At 39.6% G+C, this 24,636-nt stretch overlaps 3 protein-coding genes across 5 annotated transcripts in view; 1 reads left to right on the top strand and 2 right to left on the bottom strand.

Annotated features, from left to right (window-relative positions):
- The window catches only part of SMYD3 (SET and MYND domain containing 3), a 385,175-nt gene extending 375,250 nt beyond the window's left edge, over window positions 1-9,925 (bottom strand). Inside the window, exon 1 of the mRNA XM_039697893.1 lies at window positions 8,604-9,925. Within this exon, the coding sequence (XP_039553827.1) occupies window positions 8,604-8,767 (164 nt within the window). The 5' untranslated portion in view covers window positions 8,768-9,925. The remainder of the gene's footprint in view (window positions 1-8,603) is intronic.
- Window positions 9,926-13,699: 3,774 nt separating this feature from the next.
- On the bottom strand, window positions 13,700-24,310 carry TFB2M (transcription factor B2, mitochondrial). The gene is made up of 8 exons (XM_039697709.1): window positions 23,936-24,310; window positions 22,912-23,000; window positions 21,658-21,811; window positions 21,091-21,239; window positions 19,399-19,488; window positions 18,236-18,298; window positions 16,869-17,020; window positions 13,700-15,551 (listed from the first exon to the last, which is right to left on the bottom strand). Exons 1-8 carry the CDS (start codon window positions 24,234-24,236, stop codon window positions 15,365-15,367), a joined length of 1,185 nt encoding a protein of 394 aa, XP_039553643.1. The 5' UTR covers window positions 24,237-24,310; the 3' UTR covers window positions 13,700-15,364.
- A 30-nt stretch (window positions 24,311-24,340) lies between these two features.
- The window catches only part of CNST (consortin, connexin sorting protein), a 48,648-nt gene continuing 48,352 nt past the window's right edge, over window positions 24,341-24,636 (top strand). For 2 of the 3 annotated variants that reach the window (XR_005626370.1, XM_039697704.1), the window contains exon 1: window positions 24,341-24,486. The gene's annotated coding sequence lies outside the window, so the exon portion shown is untranslated. The remainder of the gene's footprint in view (window positions 24,487-24,636) is intronic. The other variant, XM_039697706.1, reaches the window with a different exon arrangement.

Here is a 24,636-nt window from a genome sequence, read left to right as displayed (position 1 = left end):
ATACAGTATTTCAAGAAATTGTTTCCATGGCTATTCCATCTGTTGTGCAGGAATATCAACTACTATGACTGTTTTAATATGACAAGTGGATAAAATTAATAAACAGCTGAATAGCCAGTCTGATTCACTAAATCAACATAGATGCTTATGACCATAAATCTCTGAAGTGGTTTTCTGTCCCACTTCATTTTTTTTCTTTTAAATATTTCAATCTGTTTTTGCTTTTTCTGAAATTTGCAGTAAGATACTTTCAACAGCTGGACGACTTGGAGTCAATATACCACAGAAATCAAAGTCAGCTACACAAAGTACAAACCCACACCAACATTCAATCAGTTCTTGAAATATGTGTCTCCAAAGTTTGATCAAAAAAATCTTAACCTTTTTTCCAAATGAAATTAAACTGTAGTGTACTAGCCTGGCATAAACTTTCTCATCCCATACAATATTCAATAAACGTTTGAACACAATGATCTGCAAGGTGGAATTTATTTCCCACACACAAGGTGCATAGAAATGGAAGAGATAAAATTTATGAGATATACTTTTATACACAGCTAGTCTTCCTTGGTAGGCCACTTATCTCAGAAGGAGCAGCAGGCTCTATTTGTGTGATGGAAAACAGCCGTTAGCCCACAAAAAGAAGAAAAAGTGTCATAGTTTATCTTACCAGGGATGAGCACTTAATGCAACAGGGAAAGAAAGGAAAAAAAAAAAAAAACACCACAAAAAAAAAAAAAAAACCCCCAAAAAAAAAAAAAAAAAAACACCACAAACAACAAACAAAACCCCCAAACAAACAAACAAAAAAACCCCACCAAGACAGCACTCCAGTTTGAATCAAACAACAAACAAAAACCCCAAACAAACAAACAAAAAACCCCCACCAAGACAGCACTCCAGTTTGAACCTTTATGTTAAAGTGAGCTGCTTTCAAGCTCTTGACTAATAAATAAAAAGAAGTTTCTGCCTGAGAAGCACAAAATACACTGAACAAGTATTTTACCCTAAGAAACACAGCTTATTTCATGCTCAGTATTTCCTGAGACAAATCCCTCCTCCCTGAGGACCAAGCTTCACCAAACATCTCAACTTCTTTGTCCCTGTTCTACCATACTCCTTCCCACTACCAAGAATGCCAACACCCAAGAAGTTGTCTTTTCAGGTCACCATTGCACACTCCAAGCAGTTGAATGAGACATTTGAATTAGATTTTATAAATGAGCCATATTTGGGTGAATTGTAAGAAGGGATTTACAGTTTATAAGATGGATTTCATTTCTTCTTTTACTTAGTGATGATCTTTTACTCCTTTTCTGAACTTCTACATCTTCTGTGCTTCTGAGATCATAACCACTCCTAATCACACCCTCATAAGTAGTGCTCAACACACTTGCTGGCTTTTTTGCTTGGAATGCTAAAACCTGATGGCACAGGCAGCACACAAACACTACATGAACAGCCAGGGCAAGCCAGCCCTGAGTGAAGTCAAAATTGCGTTTCCTACCTAATGACTGCAGGATGAGGAACTCAGAGGCCAAGAAGATACTTCAAAAAAATACTCAGAAAAAATAAAATAAGTCAGAAAAGTTGATAAACTCCCACAGAACCAAGACTTCAACTGCAAAAGTCTGCAGTGTTTCTTCTGCTAAAGTGAAGCTAGGATATGCTTCTGAGGAAGTAAAATATGACTGAAAAGTAAAGTATGTAAGTAAAACATGACTGAAACATTGGTAAAGAAATGAGGGTGGGGTCTCACAGTCCAGGACTAGGCTGGAATACAAGGCAGAAAAAATTGTTCTCAACACCAACAAGCCAGTCAACCCTGCACACCTGAAAGCCCTACTTCTCCTAAAGATATCCACAAGAGCTCAGAAATTCCTCTAACTGTCCTTCTTAGAGTTTCATCTTTAGCTACAGCAGACTAAAGGCCAGCTACAACCAGACTGCACAGCCCTGACAATCAGACATTGATTCCTGTTCAGTGACCACTTCAGCTTTGTTCCCCCGGCAATAAGCTGATTCAAGGGCACTAAGACTTTTCTATTTTGGTAGAGTATGTTTTCTGCCAGTTTATTTCTCTGCACCAGTGTATCATAGGTCATATGAGCAGCAAAGTGCCAAATGAGAAGCAGAAGGTGCAGCAGGAAGGAGAGCAAGGACTCAGGAGAGCCAGTAAGATGCCTGCCCTTTCAGCAGCTCCTAGCCAGCACATCAGGTAAGTTGTCATCCATAACCCACTTTAAAACATAAATGGCTGGGATGGAGAGACATGCAGAAAATTCTATCAGCCTCACCCATCTAATTTTGGATAATTCAAAACAGCTGTTGCAACTGGCTCTGAAGACAAGAAGGTTCTTCAAGGGAAAGCAGCATCATTCCATACACCGTACAGGCAAAAGCACAGAGCGGCTTTTGAGGACACTTAGTGGAAGTAACCACTAACAATTCATGAATTCCAATACGTATGTGCAAGATATCAGTAACAGTTCTTAAAGAATTTAAACAATAAATTCCTAATGCAGTACAAAACTTCGAGCAACTTACACATAATTAATTTTTTTTGAAATATCTGGAACTAATTGTATTGTTACATTACCTAGAGGTTACCATTTTTTAATCACTTATGTTTTCCCTTCTAGTGCTGATTATAATTTTGTACTTGCACAATTACAGTTCAGGAAATGCATACTAAAGACAATCCAATCCACAAACTTATTTTCATTATTTTATCAATAACCACAAGCAGAGAGTATTTATGCAGAGCATATTAATATTTTAAAACTTTAATATTAGGGACTGCACCATGCAGAACAGAAATACAGTATCGGGTGTGCACTGCAGATACACAGCAAAACCTAAATTGACTAAAATCTATAAGAATGCTACAACTTAAATGGTCAGTCACAGCTTGACAGGACAACAATTTTGATACCATACCTTTCAAATTACAGAGCAGTATAAGCATGAAAATTGTATACACAAAATCCCAACACAGTAATAGCTTTGGGGCCCTTTAAAGCATGTCTAAAATTTTCATTTTCCATGAATGACAGGCACGGCAATAAAAACTCTTGACCTGGGAGAATTTATTTTTAACAATGCCTCTCCTTTTTCTGTTTCTCCTATTATTAACAGGAGCAGAGCCAGGTTGGCAGCAGCAGACATGAACAACAGTCTTGAGACCACAAGGCAGGGGAGGAAGGGAAGGAGATTAGCAGTGACCCATATGTTACCTAAAGCAAGCCCAGGGTATCCAAAGCAGTGAGGAGGCAACAATTGAAGGCCAAAATACTATGCAATGAAAAGAAGGATTTACAGCTAAAAGAACCTGAATTACATTCTCAAAACAAGCCCCCAGGATAAATAAACAGTCGGTCAAAAGCACCTACCAAGGGATATTGCTAAAAGTAACACACAAAACTCCTGGTCCACTAAAACTCCTGACACACTAAAAAGGATGCTGTGAGGGAAGTAAACCAAACCAACAGGCAGGCCAGGACAACTTCTTATGAATGCTATCCTGAATGCCAGAGCTTCCTTCTTCCCCCTACTTGAACCTGACTCCAAACAGAAGGAATGGGAGACGGAGACCATAAACATAATTTCTGCTACAGACGTTCTCTGGACAGGACACTGCAGGAAAGCAATCTTTCTTCACTCCCTCTCACAGAAGACTTTGCTGGCAGCAGAGGACAGCAGCCTGAAAGCCACTTCTATGGCTCCAGCTGCCATGAGGGCAGAAAAAAAAAAAAAAAAAAAAAAAAACCAAACATTTCTATACTGCTTTTCATAAAGTTGCTTCAACACTAAGGGAGTAAGTTGAGATGGGGAAGGGAGAGTCTCTTCTAAGGAAAATGCTGCCTTTCTTCAGGCTGTCATCCAGCTACAGAGAGAAACGTTACTGGTGGTGGTGTTCAATTTCTCAGGTCTTGGGAAACATTCCCACAAATGTACACAGAACCTGAAATTATGATACTTTGTATAGCTTCTGTCTCACATATAATTTTGTTTCACATGCTTTGCTCTTAGTTCACACTTCAGGTACATCAAGAATCAGTGCTGCAATTTCACCTCTAACTGTCAGGATGCTCCATCAAATTATAGCCTATTGTTCCCAGGATTATCCTATCCTAGAAGCACAAAAACATAATTGCTCCTAATACTCACACTGTGATTAATAAGTTTTTTTTTTTATATTCCTCTACTCCACAAGTAGTTACACATCTTGAAAACTACTGGAACTCTGTCTAGAATTTTGACTGAAAGGACACCAAACACATAATATATCTCACATTTAAAAAACCTTATTGACATGGTACTAAGTCATGCTGACCAACTTTATTCATTTATGTGGCAAGTCTAAGAATTATGTTTTTACATATGTTTAAGGAATTTTAAAAACGTTGTTCCATTCTATAAACAACCATGGAAATACAATATTCTACAGGAGGGAAAAAAACCCAAAAAATTTTTATACAAGAAAATTACAAAACATGGATATTGTTTTATATCTAAAGAACTATAATACTTAACTATCTTCATTTGATGACAACTGATGAAAAGTTAAAAGTCAAAGAATGAAAGAATCAAACATTTGGTTTCCACACTCTAGAATCTCTGTAGAACAAAATATATGTATACAAGGAACACCTACAGCAAAATAACAGGATGTTTTCAAGAAATTAGCCTAAATTTAAATCTCTTTCTGTATTAACCAGCAACAGAAGTATTTTTCAGATATAAATACGGAGGTAGTGTATATTTTACAGCCTTGTGCATTACTGGAAGTCACACATACGCTAAACATCACATAAAAAAAAGAGCATCCATTAGTTTGCGCCTAATCACCCAGCAAAACTGGAAGCAGCAGAACTCAGCTGTTGTGCAAAAACAGACACTCTGGTGCTTAAGAAATCATCTTAGCTATTGGTGAATGACAGAACATTCATGGAGAAATTCCCATTGCTGGAAAGCCGAAATAATGAGCTCCCCTCCTCTCCTGACCTCCCTGCTGCAGTGTGGAAGGGGTAGTACACTTGAACAGTTAACAACTAGCTCTCCTCAGGCAGAGCCACACACCTCTAAGCCACACAGTGGTAGGAAGGATCACGCAATCACAACCACCCCCTTTGCCATCCTCTGAGTCAAATCCCCCTTCTCCCCACTTGTAAAATTCCATACTGTGGTTAAAACAACAGTATTTTTGTACCTTTGGGCTGCCATTAACATGAACACTCCAGACTTTAACAATGGTATGCCAGCTTCCATGGTGATGAAATAACATGACGCTGTCTTAGTAGCAGTAATCATATTAGTAGAAATAATAATAACAAAGCAGTCAATTTAAGAGTGTGACAATGCTGAAAACACAGGACTGAATGCACAGTTCTGAATGAAAAGGCATTTCCATTTCACTATTTTTAAATCAGCTGTAATCAAGAAAGAAGCACACAACTGCTGGCCTGTGTTTAGTACACTGTAATCCAACATAACCATCTACTCAGGTTTGGTTATATTTCCCATACTGCAATAATGTTTGCAGTCTCATCCAGCTTATCATCACTCCAGCCTTTTTTCTCTTCCTAAATGTGTTTAGAAAACTTGCAGACATTCAAAAATACATTCATACTTCCTCTTAACCCACTTTCAGAGTCTGAACCTCTGACCTTACTCAAACAAGAAACACTAATGCCTTTTACTTCATAGCCTATACATAATGTTATTCTCATATATTCATTTCCCTTGAAGGTATAAATGGTATAGCATTTTGAAATAGGGTAGTGTTACCTCTTTTTCCCTACATTTTCTGAGCCTCAGATTCTACACAGTTTGTTTGCTTGCTCCTACGTATCAACTAAGACTTAAATATTCTTGCAGTGGATTCTTGTAACTACAAAGCATCACAGAAATGTTTTGTGAAAAGCAAACAAACACCAAAGATATCATTGACTTTCACTTCGATTCCCAATCTGTAACAGGCTGGGTATATTTTCAATTCAAGATGTGAGAGTCAGACCAACATTAAAGAGGTATTAAAGCATGGAAGAACCCATAAAGAAAACTTTTAATTAGCAAGAAGAAAAAAAATATTTTCTGTTGCATTCCCCAGGAAATTGTTGGAAAAAGATGCTTGCCATTCCAGTTTTGTCCCATTACAGATACTCTTGCAAAAAACGTACCATCATGCAATACATCATATTTTACCAAGACACTGTTTCCACAGAAATACACACTGCCAACACTCTATCAAAACTTGTATTTCAGAGCAAATCTTTATTATGTTTCCTATTTCAGGGCATCATTTTCTATAATTACTACCAGAATACCATTCAAACAGCTATGCTATCGTATTAAACCATCTACAGCAGACCATTTTAGCCCAGCCTTGTATTAAAAATACCAAAAAAAAAAAAAAAACATGATCCTCTTCATTAGAAAAGACAGGGTTATTTGAAGTAAGACAAAATCACAAAAGGGGAGATAGTGACAAAAATCTACCATTTGCTCTACATACCATGTAGACCTAAAAACAATGAGTGAAAAATTCATTGTCACTATAAAAATAGTACCAACAGCCCAATAAGATAAAAAAGGGCTATTAATCTTTCTATCATTAGATGCACTAAGTGTATATGTATATATACACATATCTAAGTATATATATCTATATATATAGGTGTTCTTGGATACAAATACTTCAGCACTTTTAATCCACAAAATATTCACTTTAATTGAGGTAAGACTAAGCAGAACTACTTCACTGTCTGAGCTTTCCTTTCTAAAACAAACTCCCCCCAACAGGCAACCTTATCCTGCTTTGGTACATCAGACCCTTGCTGTAGGAACTTGGCCAAGGTCAAAGAGTTAGTCAGCAACACAAAAAGCCTGTGACCCCAAATCCCGGCAAGACATGCTGCCTCTCAGCAGGCAGTCCAGAAGATACTCTGCACTTCACTACCCATCTTCTGGCTCACCCAGCACTTCTCATACAGCCTAAAACTGCATCAAACAACATGCACTACTACAAGCAGAGAGACAAAAATATAAAACCACACATCAGTGTAAAACCTCAAACATTAATCGCGTATATAAAAGGATTGCTAAAACACTAAATCAACGTTAAGAAATAGATTTTTTTTTTTAAATTTGTGCTCCTGTACTGCCACCTAAAGACCAGAGTGAAAAACAGGAACAGTAGCGGACAACGTGACTGCTGCCTGTAGTCCCGGAAGAGAACAGTAACGTTTTCCTGACACCTCACTTTGAAAAAAGACCACACCAGATTAAAGCAGATCGATGAAACAGTTCTATTTCACATCACAGTTTAGCAGTACTTTACTAATTGCCTAATTTCTATATATTAAAAAAAAAAAAATGTATCTCTGTATGGATGTACATATATCCTTTAATTAGATAAATGTCAGCTTGTCATCTTGGACAGTCTTGAGCTACAAACTCACAGTATATTTGGCAAAGGAAGACAGATTGGTGGAGATCTATTTTTGACTTCTTTATTTACTTTTCCTAATTTAACTGCTATCACTATATAGAAAAAGCAACACCTCAGATTCACTTTTATTCCACCTGTTGCTGCACTCAACCTGTCTTCTGAAGTCTGCAGCCTCTCAGAACTTCAGGCAGAAAATGTTCAGTCACCACCCTGAAGGACTCTGATGTCACAAGTCAGACATCACAGACATAATAGCTAAAAATCTTTTGAGTTTGGTGTATATTTGGGGTTTTTTGGAGGAGTTTGTGTTGAATTTTTGCTTTGGTTGGGGTTTTTTTTCAATATGCTGAAGACACAAGGTGCCTCTTATAAAATGCAAGCATCACCTGGAATACGTTATCAGATTTTACTTTGATTAAATGAGAAATATTCTCGTGCCTGTAAAAGACATGAAGCAAATCACCTGGACTGTTTCAACAAATGAAACTTCAAATATCTTCAAAACAATCCCCTTGCCCTGGCCAAAAAAAAAAAAACCCTAAAAAAGAAAAGTTAGTTAGCAATATCGGATTTTCTCTTGTCTCTCTTCTTCACGTCTTGGCAATTATACTGGGGTTTGGCTCATCTAGCAGGATGTTTCAGGTATTAATACAGAGATTTCCTTTAACAGCTCTGCCACAATCCAGCTTGCCGGGAAACTGCTCAAGGTTAAAAAACAGTTTTGCTCGTTTCCTTCTAAACAAACACAGAAAGTGACTATGCGCTTGTCGGTTTCCACTGGTAAGGATTTGCGGGAAGAAGGCGGGCATTTATTCACGGCATGGCTCAAAGCCACGTGCTCTCCACAGGACAACCCAGACACGGAGCTCCGAAGGCCGGAGCCTCCCGAGCTCTGCGAACCCCCGGGCGCAGCTCCCTCCGCCCCGCCGGACTCGGGGCTCCCCAGCTAAACACAGCGGCAGGAAGCGGCGAGCCCCGCACCTCAGCGCCGGCAGCACACGGCCGCGGGACCCGGCACAGCCAGCTCCGCTCCAGAGCACGCTGCCCTCCCCATCCCGCCCCAGCCGGCTCCTCTGAGGGCGCGGGCTGCCGGCCCCGCCCCGGCGGAAGGGGCGGCGCTGTGTGCGGAGCGGCGCGCTCCCGCCGGTACCTGCGCAGGCAGCGCTCGCATACGCTGCCCAGCTGCTGCTTGGTGAGCACGTAGGCGAAGGGCACGTCGCGGTAGAGCAGCTCTCCGGGCCGCACGCTGCGGCGGGAGCGGAGGCCGCTGCCCTTGCCCGGGCTGAGGAACCGCTCCAGCGCCGCCGGCTCCATCCTGCCGCGCGCGCCGCCACCGGAGAGGGGAGCGCGGCCGCCCCGCCCGCCTGCACGTGACCGGGCGCGGCCGCCGCCATCTTAAGTCAGGGCAAGGCCGGGGGCGGGGACGGGCCCGCAGGGACGGAGCCCGGGAGCACGGCCCAGCGGGTCCTGGGCCAGCGCAGCCCTTTGCCTGGAGAGGCAGCTGGCAATACATGTCACAGAATCCCAGAGTGGGTCAGGTTAAAAGGGACTACAGTGCGTCACTTGGTGGAACTGCGCTGCTCAAGCAGGGCCATCCCAGAGCGCATTGCACGGGACTGCGTCCAGAGGGATCTTGAATATTTCCAGTCACGGGGACTCCACAGCCTCTCTGGACTATCTGCTCCAGTGCTCAGTCACCTACACAGCAATGAAGCTTTTCTTCATGTTCAGGTGGAACTTCTGTGCATCAATTTTTGCCCCTTATCCCCCGTCCTATTGGTTGGCACCACTGAGCACAGCCTGGCTCCATCCTCCTGGCACCCTCACTTTAGATACTTATGCCCAAAATATTAAATAGTTTGGTTTAGAAAGGAAGGGATGTGATAATGATTCAGTCAAAAGACATTCCCAAAAATGACATTACATTCGTGAGCCGTCATCTGGGTGTTTTTCTGGATCTCACCGTGATCTGAATGCAAAGAAATGTGACTGGGCCAGTAGCTGCACCTATGCTCTGATGGGATTTCTCACTGAGAATGCACCCCACGCACCAGATACTTCTTGTCAAAACCATGAGTCAGATAAAAATGACAATAGAAAAAGCAAGACCCTTGCAGAATTAAATAAGAGTATTAATCTGAAATGTTGGCGCTCAAAGCCCGTGAAATAAGTGCTTTATGGATCTGCATAATGTTCATTCATTTACGAGATTACACTCATGATGCAGGCTAAATGTGCTAAACTGCAGATCGACTTTGTCTGGTTTTCCTCATCACGCCTATAGAGGGAGGTAGGGTTTGTGTTTTGGAAACGAGTGTTGATTCGTGCTGTCAAAGAACACTGAGACATTGGCCTTACAGTTCTGCCAAGCAGCTGTGCTAAAACTACTCCGTTTTGTTCTCAGTAACTATTATTTCAGCCTGCAATTATTTTCATCCAAGTTGCAACAAGATAATAAGGAATGGCAATATGCATATCTAAAACACTGCTATTAGGAAGAACCAAGGTACATAAAGCCAGAGGATTCTCACAGAAAAATATTTTTTGACATTTGCTTAATGCTGCAATGATGTAATTCATTACCAAAAGAACTGACAGCAATCTAGCTGTTAGTGAAATCATTATGAATGTTACTATGCTTATCTTTAACTCTTCTAGCAAATTTTTAAAATTTATTAAATTACAGTGATACTGTGACTTTCTCAAAAATTAACCTTATTAGCTGTTAAAATATCAGGCAATTAGCTCTGTATTTGGCCTGTATGCTTTTCTTCACCCATTAAATGTTCTGCATTTTCTTGTCTATGCTGTTTTAGTTTCTAAGCTCACATCACCCAAAACCTGTACCAAAAACAAGACCAGTAATAACAGAAGTTAACAACTGCCTCTATTAGTGGCCAAATTTAGGAAATGAATGGTTAAACAAAAAGCATGAACCTAAAGGCCTACCCATGAACTGCAAAAAGTGCACCTCGGGAAGAGCTAATACAAATATGTAATACCAGATGTAATTTTCATTATTTTCTCTTTTCTTTTCTTGGCAAGTTTTCTCACTTATATGGCCAGTAACACAAAAACAACCTTGCAAAATTTTGCAAAACACATCTGAGGGAATGCCAGTCGTCTGTCTCACTGACACACAAACAAAATGAAAATCACAGCCTTGAGGAGCCCAGCTACTCTAGGAAGATCTGAAGTATGTATATCTGAAGAAAGGGACTTCCATCAGCTTGGCATAAGCTGTACAGGAAATAAGCCACACAAACTTGAGAACAGCTTTTAGTTGACATTGCATTTCAAATTATATGAAAACATAATTGCAGTAATTTTCTGTATAGATTAGCTTTCAAATTCAGCATTGAACATTTTAATATAGTGTTGGATATTTGGACATCCGTGTGAAAGGCCTGAAGAACTGATTCTGGATATATACATCTACAAGTTAGTGGCAAATCTACCTAGGAGGGCCATTCAGCAGTCTTTGAGCAATGGTGATCAATGGAATGACCAACTTGGATGTTTTTGGAGTCATCAGTCGGAATTTTCTTGAAAGCATAATGATAGTAGGGCTGTATATCCTAGTAAGTGCTTATTTAGCCCAAGAATATATTTAGGTGAATTTAATCCCTGTTATCAGCATGGTATTTTTATATGACCAAGTCATACACAGACTTAAACAGGTCAGACTTCTCAGCAGCTGTTTGAAGTGCATGACACATTCTGGACGGAAGAAGCTGTCAGGGAGTGTAATGAGGGCAGTTTTGAAGGAAATATCACTTAATTGTGGCTGATGCTGCTGAATTAGTCATAAGTCCTTACTGCCAGGAGACACCGTCATGGAGCTCTAGCTCTTCTATCTCAGGACAGCATGTTTTACATGAATCTAGAGAAACAGCTGCAGTAATGAAATCATTCAAATTCTGCTCCTTACTCATAAATGTGCAATAGCCATTCCAAACAACACTGCACAAAATGGATTTTTTTTTTCTGGGAGCAAAATATGGCTCAAAACACAAAATGTTAATTTTGGATTGTACAAAATCTGTGTCACTAACAGCACAGATTATTATTATCAATTAATTAGTTGAAAGCTTGTAAGTACAAACAAATCTTTTATGAACACCTCTCTTGAAGAGGTCTCTTACTGTTGGTGTGCTGGTGAAAAATTGATTCTAGAATGTTAATTTTGGATTGTACAAAATCTGTGTCACTAACAGCAGAGTAGCTATCAATTAATTAGTTGAAAGCTTGTAAGTACAGACAAATCTTTTATGAACACGTGTCTCTTGAAGAGGTCTCTTACTTCCACTGTTGGTGTGCTAGTGAAAAATTGATTCTAGAATGTTAAATTAAAAATCACTGCAGAAGCATTTTAAGCACAAATTCATAATTTTTGAGCATTTTAAGCACATAATTCATTCACATAGATTTTATCCATTGATTTTTTTACTGGGAAATTTACCAAGCCATTCTACTTTATTTGTATCTTTTCTGCCCCAAACATGTCAATTTCCTTCAAATGACAGAAGCAAGCTCAGAAAGTTCTGACCTGTTTGTTTATTTGGGGTTGTATCAATAGGATCAACCACATCAGTGCTTAAAGACTTACATTATGAGTAATCGACTGTTTCATTTGGTATATCTTAATTACTCCTAATTTCCCTAGGGCTTCCTGTGCTTGCTGCATGTTGTGTTCTATCTGCTGGGACAGTCAGTGTGCCTGTTTTTAGCAGTGACAAGTTAAACAGCCTGCACAAGGAAAGATGCAATAGCTGTTAAACAAGGATATAATGTGAGCGAACATCTCCCTCTGACTTGTCCTTCCTGGAAAAGTTACTTGTTATTTCCTTTTTCTCAGCATTTACAGAAGAAAGGTATAGCTTTGCTAATTAATGTCTTACAAAGCTCAGGTCAGAGTTTTCAATCTGCAGCCTAACAGATTGTGTTCAGTCTGACAAAACAATTAATTCAACATGCTTCTCAGGGAGCCTCAGTTTCTTCCCATCACATTTGCACATCCTAAACTATACCACACAATCTGTTTCTCAAGTTTTGTGCTGATATTTCCATGAACATTATCATTAGCCTGCAAGGCTGAGCTCTGGTTATTAAAATGTCCAGTGCTGAACAGGTTTACAGCCAGTACAGACACATTCCATCGTCACAACCACTTACCACAGCATCTACTGGATTAATTACTGCAAGGTCACAAACCCTTCTTCTAGATCAAAAGTGAACTGACTGTAGAGTTCAACTCAACTGACCTAATTCCAAGTGGCAAAATTTCTTGTTAACTGGACCAAGTTTGTTTCTGTATCTATTTGGGTTTGTTATGATTTAAATATAAGTAAGTAGGAAGAGCTTAGGCAATTGCTAGCACAGTCATCATTTTCTTTCCCAGACAGATGGCACAAGTGATGAGGGCCATTAGAAAAGACTTGGCATCTCTAAAGTTACAATCAATGTATCAGCTATGATATACTGGTGCTTTTACAGGGAATGCTAAACACCATTTTTGGGCAGCTCCTCAAAATAATTGGAAGAGTGAAAGCAACACTTAAAAGTGTTCTACTAGACAGTGAGTTCACATGTGGATCATGTTTCAGAGGTTCATGTATTAAATCAGTCTTGAGGAAAAAAAAAAAGACAGTTATGCAAAGGAAAGGAATACAAATAGTACAGCGCTAGACAGTGAGTCATGTGGATCATGTTTCAGAGGTTCATGTATTAAATCATTCTTGAGGAAAAATAAAGTTACGCAAAGGAAAGGAATACAAATAGTACAGCATTGGTTAGAAATGGTAACAGAAATGTATGACAAGCCTTTATGTACAATTTAAAATTTGAAATTGAAGTGAAAGTTCAACATTATCCTACAAAAGCTAAAATCTTGCAACAGTAGAAATTACTGAGTGAACAGCATCAATTAATCAAATATATAGACCTGCTTAATTTTCACTTCCTGTGTATTTATTCACACACAACAGTAATTTTCAATCTTTTCCATGAATACTAGAATAATTTTTATAATGGCAGGCATTTCTATCTCCATTTCACATTTGTGATCATTGTGAAACATTGCTTACACTTAGCCTTAATGGTGTGTTTCTGTTGAGCACTAAATCTCATTTCAAGTCCCCAGTTATACAATATTCCTTCCACTTACAGACTCCTGCTGCTAGTCTCTGCATTGGATCATTAAGTGCTGCTTTGCAACAGCATCAAAATAAAACAAATTTCTTTTTCTCAGTTTGTGTTTGAAATGTTATCAGCACACAGTTAAAGAAATTTATTTAGGCAGTTGTGGTCTTACATTTCATGTAAAGAATACTTCTGGTATGTTGGAGGTGTAAGACATCTTGCTGCAACAAGAGCAAGGTGTTTTGATTCAAGGTGGGGTGGGGAACCAGGCCAAGAGACAGAGCAGTCTTATAGACCAGCAAATAAGACAGTTACCATCTAATGAGACTGGAAAAGGTGGAATTGCTTCTGTCAATGCAAGGTTACCATTCACTGACAGTTAACAATGACTGTCTCTGAAACAGAGATAGACGTAAGCAGAAAGGAAGCTTCAAATCTTCACACACCAGAACACCAGCAAGCCTCTGAGGCAGACTGCAAATTAAGCCTCAGCCTTTCCAGGAGTTTCATTGTAGTATTACAAAAGCTCAGCAGCTTCAAGAGGAAACTGCAGCCTAGCTAGCAGAGTGAACTGAGGCTGCTCAAAGTCACTTTGTCATCTGCAGCCAGAACTGCAGGAGGAAGACAGAGATGAATGCTTATCACATCTACACCTCACACTAATCTTAATACATACAATTCTGTTTTCATTGTTTGGGGCACTAATGTTATCCACAGCCTGGAAATAGCTCAGCCTTCATCAAAATGGCATTTTATAAACTAGTGCTTTGCTAAAGAAGTGTATTTTTTGCCACAGCTCTTTCCAGAGGGTACAATATACAACACAGAAACAGTACAACCTCTCAGCATTGTTGAACAACGGAACAGTTACATGGTCAGACAGAAAGAGAAATGAGGAACGGGTTGCCATATGGAGTACTATGGCTAAAAACAGAATTTTAATAGCATATGGTTTTGAGTAATTTTTTGGTACATCTATTACGCATTAAAGATATTGGCAAAGGTTTCAAATACGATGATTTTTTAAAAATCATTCATACAGCACTGAATATTCTGATGACTTTCAGACCTAAAATAATCCCTATACATGTGTAGATGTTTGTGTATTGCATTACAAACTAGTACATGTTGCCCCTGTTATTTTCAAAAGAAATAACTGCTACAATTTTTCCTCAGGGATATCACAATCTTTATTTTAAGCAACTCTCATTTAATATTTTATCACCCTGTCATTACCTTGTCTTCTATTAACCACTATACCACTATTAATTTATTAGCATTTATTGACTTTAGGCTGCAAATTCAGAAAAGCAGACAATGTTGCAGACTCAGTGGTTGCAAAGACCTTTGTATTTTGTGAATCTGTCAAAAGGGCATTCAAATAATTAAGCAAAATAAAAACCAAACAAATAATAATTTGGTCTGACAACTTTTTTCAGATGTTGTAAATACACAGCAACAGTGTAACAAAAAGTTGCATTTAAGTGGTACATCCAAAAGTAGCAAGAGCTAATAAGCTCCTGCAGAAGTTGCAAAGCTTGTCCGTTGCAGATACAATTGTGTGCAAAGCTTGTCCATTCCAGATAGGATTGTGAAAGATAACTGTGAATTCATTACTTTCATCCTAAGTAGAAAGGCTCTTGTTGCTTGCTAAATGTTTCCTGTTTGGACAGGAAATCATCTAGCTAACAGTATCTCTGATTTTATTTAAATCACTTTTTATCAAAGTAATCTTCCAGAAGCAAAGGTGATCTTCCAAAAGCTTTAGATTTATAAGTTCATGGTCCTTGTACTTGCCAAGACTTCATCATGGAAGAAGCTCTCAGCAAACAAATCGGAGTTTTGCAAAGCCTCGAAAAGACGCTTATAGTCTTCTGGATACAAGTTACACATTGCAGCATTTTTGGGAATTTCTAGTGCTTTCAGTAATGTGTCACTGTTGTCCAAGCTCCAGGAACTGAAACAAACAAACAAAATCATAATGGAGCATTTCTTCCTGTGAAAAATTAAAAAGCAAGAAACATATCTGAAGGTCCACTTCACTCTTTCACAGCCTCCAGAAGAAGCTAACCTCTTCTTGTAACACAAGTTACTTTCAATCCATACTGCAAACAGGAAGAAACCTCTGCTATTAAAACACATCAATAGCAAATAAAGCCCCCAGCACACACAGACAATACCAAACCACACAAACCTCCTCATTACAGGCTGGGTGTTCTCTCTCCCTCATCCACCCTAAATTCATAAGTCAGTAACAGGCATTACAGCCTAAGAAGGATGTTTCAGTGCTGGAGAAATTAAAGCCAAGGATGACTCAGTATAGCATGAACTAGTGACTTACACCTCCCAGGTATTTTCTTCTACACGTAAACAGATGTATCCACCCTCCCCCATCTACATCTTTACTATGAAAGCTATACTTTCATAAATGTGCACATACATTAACTGTTTCCCAGACAGGAACAAAGTGTATAAATACACAGAAGATGCATATTAGAAGCCTTCAACTTCCTGGCTGAAGGATCAAGTGGAGCTGAGGTATACCACTGAGCTTTAAGAAATAAATCCATTACGGCTCTTTCCACTTGTCTTTCTAAGAGAGTTACTGGAATTTAGTAGCTTATTTATTCCCCCTTTCTGGAAATTAACTTTCACAACCTACTATCAGCAAATGAGAAGTATATTCATTATTTTCATCATCAAGAAGTCAGTGCCTTGTAGACTGTGAACACCTTCCATTTCTGGGAAACAGAAATCTACTGATCATAAAGAAACATGAATAGCTTGCATAATTGGTAAAGTCTAAAGCCTAATTTTTTAATTAGGTAACAGCCATTTGAGGACATCCCCGTTCCACCTTCTATAACCTTCAGCTGTTTTCATTAGCGTAACTTTGATGTCTGTTGTAAGCTGAATCTCTTTCAGCTTTTAATTTCTGTAACTGCAAAACTCTTGGTGGCTTTATTATTGTATCTGTAAAATAAGTGAAAACTTCTTACAGATACATGACCTAAGCTCCATTGGAGGTACAGGAATATACATTATAAATACTTTCCAACCTCCGGACAGGAACAGTCCCCAAAATACTGGATAGTAAGTTGCATAATAAAATCTTCTATTCTACATGTTGATGATTAATTAAAAATTAATTAATGAGGGTTTTTTTATAAGGCAGTATTTCATCTGCAAATAAACACTGCTTTGGGAACATTGCTTTTTTAGTATTTTCATATATTTCTCTGAAGTATAAAAACTGTAATTCCTTCTTACTTACATTAATCTATCCGTTAGTTTAGACTTAGGTTTAGCAAAAGACTGTTTCACCATGAAAATAAAGGTAGATGCATTTGAGGGTTTCAAGCCTCCTGTAAAAAGGTTTTGCTGAGGAGTCAGTCGTACCAAACAGAAATGGTCATTTGGCAGCCGCTGCAAGAAAAACAGAGTAAGTCACTGAAAAAATCACTTTTTAATACAGTATCTATCTTAAACCAAGACTTTCATCTTCGCCATCAATAACATTTCTTATTAAAAGTCTTAACAAGATGATTTGCATCAGAAGATGAGGCTTCACCTCCCTGTGCCTTAAACAGAAAAGGAAATAGAAAACAAAAGAAACATACTATCACTTGAGGTTTATTTCTATATTTTTAAACTGGACTTTCTTAGTTGAAATAGACAATACAGGCCTGATGTGAGTTTTCAAGATATTATATGGCCTATTGTATTCCTATACTATGCAAGGTATCAGACCTGCTGTTTTTATATAAAGACACAATTATGTGAGTGACACTGAGACACTATTGCAACATGAGGATTTTGTAAAAATGGGACAAAGTGGACTCTTCAAAGGAAAGAAATGTACTTCTGTATTGGCAGCAATGGATATATTAGAGCTGACATCTGTACTTCTGAAGTTGTCCTGGTACATCCTGCATAGCCCACCTCATGGGGCTCTCCACATGGCTTTCCAGCAACACAACTAAGCACATAAGGCACACCCAGTCACATATTACAAAGTATTGCACTCAATACAGCACCATAGCAGTTTTCTGGGGAGTGTGAAACTCAAAAATATGAAGTAAATGTGCTTTTATATTATCTGAATTAAATAAGAATATTCCTTTATTATACAAAGGAACATCATTACTTTTCCAAAGGAGAGAAGTAAATAACTTTACACAAGGTATTTTTGCACTTCCCAGATTTAAGTTTGGAGACTCATGCTTTTCCACAATTAACTTGCACATGAAATCTATCATAGACGTGTGAATAACTATTTTAACCAAAACCAGCAGCACACTGATTGTGTTATTAACTGTGGTAACACTTGTTTTGTTCAAGCAGGTAGATGTGACCATCAGTAACTTTCTCTGAAAAAAACTTGACCAATTCATATTCCTTTATACTGTTTACTCACTATATTTTTTCCATCACAGACAATAAAGATACTAGTTTATTTCAGTTTCTAAGAAAATAGCAATTCTTCACTCCACTTCTGATGAATCTCTATGCTGCCCTAAATTTTAATTAGAACAGTTCTTATAAAACACATCTGTGAATACTGCTATGAAGTTACTTTAACCTTTCAATAAAAGTAGTGTAGCGGCATCTTCAGAAGAAAAGCGTATACAACAATCTTACCCCAGCTTTTGGTATTGCCACTCCCCCATTTTTCAAAGTAGTTGCAAATGAAGACCAAGGTTCCTATGGGACAAAGCAAAGGTATTATGTATTATGGAATTAAAGTGTTTTGTTAGAATAGAATAGACTATTTTAGTTGGAAGGTACCTGCTGTGATCATCTAGTCCAACTGCCAGAGCAATTCAAGGCTGGCCAAGCTAAAGCATGTTATAAAGGGCATTGTCCAAATGTTCTCTTAAATACTGACAGGATTGGGGCATTGACCACCTCTCTGGGAAGCCTGTTACAGTGTTTCACCAACCTCTCCATAAAAAAGCATTTGCTAATACAAAGTCTAAACTTCCCCTGGCACAGCTTTGAAACAGTTGCACACATCCTGTCAGTGCATACCAGGGAGAAGAGCTCAGCACCTCTCTTCTTAATATTTACCTTAATGTATACCTTGTAGTATAAGGTATTTGGAAGACAACAGAGAGTGAAACCTTTTTTTAGATTAGCAAAATGTTTAAACTATGACAGGAGGTTCCTAGAAAAACAGAGCACAAAGATAAATCTGAACAGCATAAACTAACTGAAAGTTGATGGCCATGTGCTCATGAGGAACTGGGGGACAACATAAAAAAAAACTTTTAAAACTAAACCATAGCGTGTTTCACAAGGTAAGAAGGTACTGACTTGTAGGAGAAGCAGGTATGCTTAGAACATTAAAGCACCAAGACTCAGAAAAATTTCTACTGAACACAGTTTAGGAAGTCAAAAGCATACATGTTGGCAAAATTCAGAGCATATAACAAAGAGCAGACTATGACAGATTGGAAAAGCAGACTTCTAGTTTCACACAACCATCAGAAAAATTGAAAAGGTTTATCTGGTGTGTAAACATCTTTTTTTCTGTCTACTAGAATTTGAGAATAAACGTTTTTGAGTACAATGGCTTGTAGTGAAAACACTGACATCATAGTGAATAAGAATGTTGCTTAATTCAAAAAGTTATACACAAAACATGATTGTTTTAGCTTTTTCCAAAAGTTTTCCAACAGTTCTCCAACTGATTTAAACAACAAATTAGCTTTCAATTAGTTTGCAATGGTAAACCACTATGAACCCTTTTCTAAATGCGTGTCCATAGCTTTAGGCCACGTCAGCTGGTACAAAACTCTTACCTTATGCAGTAGTTCAATTTCATACCCTAATTGTGCAAGTACAGTAAGTGCTTGATAAATCTTCGACTTCCCAGGCTTTGCTGTTAATATCTAAAAAAAGGTAAAGAGCAAGAACTTTTGTTGCAAAAACCAAGACTGTGTCTTTATCTAAGCAAAATCCACATATATATATATATATATAAAAAAGAAATTCAGATAAGTCTAAAATTCCAAGGTAAGATTACATTAGGCCTCCAACATGTGCTTTGTGTTATTTTAATTTATCTTGTCAGAAGACAAGGCTAGAAGACATAATATTTGAAGTATTTCTTCACAGCAGTTATTTGGATAACTGAACTATGTAGGACTCTCCAGCATATACTTTCTGGTCCCTTTTAAGGCAGAGAAGTTTCACACAGAAGAGAAATAAGGATCAGATTTAGTATAAAAACCGTAACTTTGGCAGAGTTATCAGTTTGCACTGATAAGATAATACTCCCAAGAAGACACACAAAGCAGAGTAAGTAAAACATCAGATGACCACGCTGAACATTAAGCAACTTGCAGAGTCATCATCCTGATCAATGTTACAAATCAAACAACTCTTGGAGCAAGAAAAAAAAAAGCTTGTGAATATTCTCAAAAAGGGCAAGGGAAGAAGTAAATTATAGCAGGAAGATTTAACTTTGTGTAATAGATTTACACAGTCTTGTCATATGATAAAAAGCAAGAACAACCAACAAAAAGGAGTCAACAATGTCTAGTTAAAGAAAGTTCCAATAGCTTTTACTACATACTTCTTATGTAACAGAGTTCACATTATAACCAGAAAACTTAATTTTAAAAAAAAACAATCAAAAACAAACATGAAACAGGGACTACCTTAAATGAAAAGGCTGCCCTGGATTTAGTAAAAAATCTGACCATTACAACATACCACACAAGCAAGTATTTCAGTGGTGTCCAAACTGGTATTTCACAGACAAATATACTTAAGACATTTAATTTTTTTCAGTGGGGTGTTAGACACAACACTGGTTGTGTAAGCAGACCTGGAAGTCCTTGTCTACTTCAAGTAATTAAAGGTTTATGACTCTGTACAAACCTCCCAGTTTCATGGGGTGGGGAGAGGAAAAAAAGTCATCCTTGAAGTACAGTTCTAGAACTTTGGGACAGCTTAAATTAGGAATATGTAACGAGAAAAGGCTCTGCACCTTAGTGTACAGGGCATTAATGAAAAGGAGTGTAAATAATTGTATTTTGCTTCTATTCTTTTCAGTACTGCATACAAAACAACTCAGGAGGACAAGTATCTCACTGTATTGGTATTTAGTGACTTGGAATCCTCTTCACTTGCATTTTTGTGTTTTGAATTCTGTCTTCATTAACTACTGCCTACACCTAGTAAACAAACTTGTTGCAAAAGCATGGCACAGAATTTAATCACAATTTACAATGGAAAGCAGCTAGTCTGCTGCTGCATATACTTCTCAAGGACCAGTCTTTCCACTTTTAAAATTTGTGGTTAAATGACAACAGAATGTTTCTTAATAGTGCTATCACTGCATAAAGCGGACAACTAGGAAACTGACAATACTTAAAAATTCTGGTAGAAAAAAACTCACTATCAAAAACATTAAGTATACAATATAAATGGGTTTGTGTTCTGTGAAGCACTACACCTTCATTACCTGTAAAATGCCTTGCACGTACCGTGTACTCTTTTTCACTTATGAAGAGGTTGAGTTCTACTCTTCCGTATCTGTATATGGAACTGCATTCATACATGGTGAAAAGAAGTCTCCAAAGCCTGTTTCTTTCCAACTGTTGTGGTACGATTCCAAAAATTTTCAAAGGCACATCTGTTTCCCACAATAGCAAAAGTATCTTTAAAATTCTGCGGTATGTATTAGACAATCTCATTAATTCTAATGTCTAAACTACAAAAAACTAAGCAAAGAAAGTCTGTGAGTTCATATTGTTCAAGAATGAATACAATTCAAGCCTTAGTCAAAGCTAAGCCCAGTTTGCATTAGACAAAAACTTTAAATGACAAGAAAATACCTAATTATCTGATATTGCCATGGGGAATGGGGGGAGAGGGGTTCTGAAGCTATCATGAATCTCAAGCAAAGCTGAAATGTAGAAAACAGCATCTATTAATCAAGCATGCGTATTAAATAGAACATAAAACTCAAGCAAATCCCAAAGTTTTTGCCAAACTGCCTATGCACCCTTCAAACACATGTGTTTGTAACATGTGGGATTATAAACATATACCTGCCCTCCAAGGAACTGCTGCTACACCCAGGGTTTCAAAAAGTTTGTCGGATGACACAGCAGGTGGTTTCAAAGCCCCCTTCGCCAAAGGATCCATTCTGAAGAAGTCACCATGAATCACCTTTAACTGCCCATCCAGGCTATCCTCTAGGGACTGAATAAAAATACCTTTAGTTGAAGAAATCTGGATACGGTAACTACTTTTGCAAAACACCCAATCCAAACAAAAAATGCATTCAAGCATTACCTAAATTGTTACCCAGTCAACAAGAGTCCCAACCTCTGCTTCTTACAGCTGATCCCATCCAGGCTATCCTCTAGGGACTGAATAAAAATACCTTTAGTTGAAGAAATCTGGATATGGTAACTAGTTTTGCAAAACACCCAACCCAAAAAAAAAATGCATTCAAGCATTACCTAAATTGTTACCCAGTCAACAAGAGTCCCAACCTCAGAGCTGCTTCTTACAGCTGACAAAAAGAACAGCTTCTTTCTTTCACCTGATAAAAATAATTGCCCCCTTCACTGTGAAGGGCATTTTGACATTTTTCATGCTGTTCAACTTGAGCTTTAAACCATTCTTAAATTAGTATGAGGTTCTGTAAGGTTTTTAAAAAGTCACACAAGCTACTAAACTAAGTAAACAGCTTCTTTAACAATTTGAAACTAGAATTCTTCATATCTATGGAGAGGATAACTTTTATACACATTTTAACCAAAATGTGAGAGTCATTGGTTCCAAACCAGCACTGTAATGCAAACCTTCTAAAGCAACTTCCGCAGCTCTGTGTCTGACCCCCTTTGAATTCATGCAAAGCCCAGCTGAGCAGCAGAGGACAACACATGTGTCAAATGTAGGAAAACAGATTAAATAAAACTGTGAGATAATCAGAATAAATAAAAGTATTTTTAGAGATTTTTCACAGCTTCATGCAGAACTCTAGCTTAAGCATAAACATCTACAATGACTCCGATCAGTTTCAAATGTATGCATGAAATTTTATTTACGCAGAGAAAGACTCTGTATGACCTTGAATTGCTACATACACAAAATGACAAATTAATTTTAAAACATTCTGCATTTGTGATGTACAATGCCAAACTATATACTGTTATTAGGCATTATGTCAGATGCTGCAAGCAACAACCACTGCCTAATTCCTTTTGATCCAACAATTACACAACAATTTAAGCTAATTTCTTATTTTCCCTTTAATTTTGTTTCAGAAACATGCAACTGAATCACAAGTATACCTGTAAGTCTTTAAGAAAATCTGAGTTACTTTCCAGAGCTACCACTCTAAAACCTGCATCAAGCAGAGATCGAGTTAAAATCCCAGGACCTGAAGTAGGAAAATAAAGGGAAAAAAAAAATTAGGATCGCATTCTTGTTTAGAAGTGATTACCTTTAATGATTTTTCCAACACAACACTTGGGACATCACATTCAACGGGAGATAGCTTGTGTTTGTTAAACACACTTCAAGAGTTAAGAGAAATGAGGAAAATAAAGGAAAAAAAAAAAAAAATTAGGATCGCATTCTTGTTTCGAAGTGATTACCTTTAGTGATTTTTCCAACACAACACTTTGGGACATCACATTCAACAGGAGATAGCTTGTGTTTGTTAAACACACTTCAGAACAAGAGTTAAAGAAATTATTTACAGGCATCCTGCCCGAGATTTCTCACTGTATTACACTGAGCACAGTGTTACAATTAGATCCTGAGCAGCACTGAAGATAAAGTTTCGAATATTTCTATTACTTTTTCTTCTGCCAACTGAAATATACTGTGAAACCTTACTCATATTATCTTTAAAACGCATCCTGCAGAAATGTAAACAAAAAATCCCAAACCATTAGGTAACTGCAGAGGATCTGCCACAGCCCATAATCCCGGGTGTGCTTTTACTGATAACGCTCGCCTCCAAAACCACAGCACTACCTGACAGAAAATGCCATCTCTGGTCACTCTACAGCAAAGTTTTAACACGAGTGCCTCCAGACTGCACCCTCACTCATCCCCCAAGCTCTGCTGAGCGGGCGCCCCAGGCACACCCCAGATGTCCCGGGAAGGCGCCGGGCCGCGGGTCCGGGACATCCCGCGCCGGGATTGCGGCCGGGGCACCCCCGCCCGAGATCCCGGCAGAGGCACGGCCCCGGCCCCTTCCCGCAGCGCTCCGCGGGGCCGGGGCGCCAGCAGGGCCGCTGGCGAGGGCGGCAGCTCGCACTGACCCCCCAAGGTCACTGGGGCGCGCCGGAGCCTCGGGCAGCTCACCGGGCGCGAACTCGAGCAGCAGGGGCTGGCGGCCGGGGCCGGGGCCGGCTCCGCCCTGCAGGCAGCGCCGCACGGTGCGCGCCAGCTGCGGGCAGGCGATGAAGCGGCGGACCACGAGGCTGCTCCGCTGCTCCTTACGCACCAGCCGCTTCTCCTTCGCCGGCTCCGCTACCCGCAGGGACGGGTAGTGCCGCCCCGCCGTCACCCAGCACGGCGACAGCGCGCAGAGCAGCGGCCGCAGCCCCGCTGCCAGGAGGCGGCCGCAGCCCGCGGCGCCCAGCGGGGCCCGGCGCGCCAGCATCGCCGCGCCGCCCGCGCCGCGCTTCCAGCTCCGGGAGCGTGATCGCCGCGGCAACCGGGGCGTCACTTCCTCCTCTGCCCGGCCTCTCCAGCGCGCTTCCGCTCCGCCGTCGGAGGGCTCTCCGCCCGCCGCCCGCCCTCTCTATGGTGCCCGCCCCGCACCGCCGGCAGCCTGCGGCAGCACCAGCCCCCGCGCCTCCACGCCATGCCGGCTGGCGGGTCCCGGCCGCCCGAGCCGCCGCGGAGCTGAGGTGAGCTGACAGCGGCTTATCCGCAGCGGGAGGAGGAGGGCAAGATGAGATGCTTCCCCCGGTGCCGCGCACCGCCGCCGCCTTCCCGTGTCGGCCGCCACCGGGCGCTCCAGGGGCGGGCTCGGGCCGCCGGCGGGCGGCGGGAAGGAG

The sequence above is a fragment of the Passer montanus genome, unplaced genomic scaffold (assembly GCF_014805655.1).
Source record: "Passer montanus isolate IOZ18808 unplaced genomic scaffold, ASM1480565v1 scaffold12, whole genome shotgun sequence".
In the NCBI taxonomy this organism is placed as follows: Eukaryota; Metazoa; Chordata; class Aves; order Passeriformes; family Passeridae; genus Passer; species Passer montanus.
Note: the sequence above shows the minus strand (reverse complement) of the source record. Positions and strands in the feature narration are given on the sequence as shown.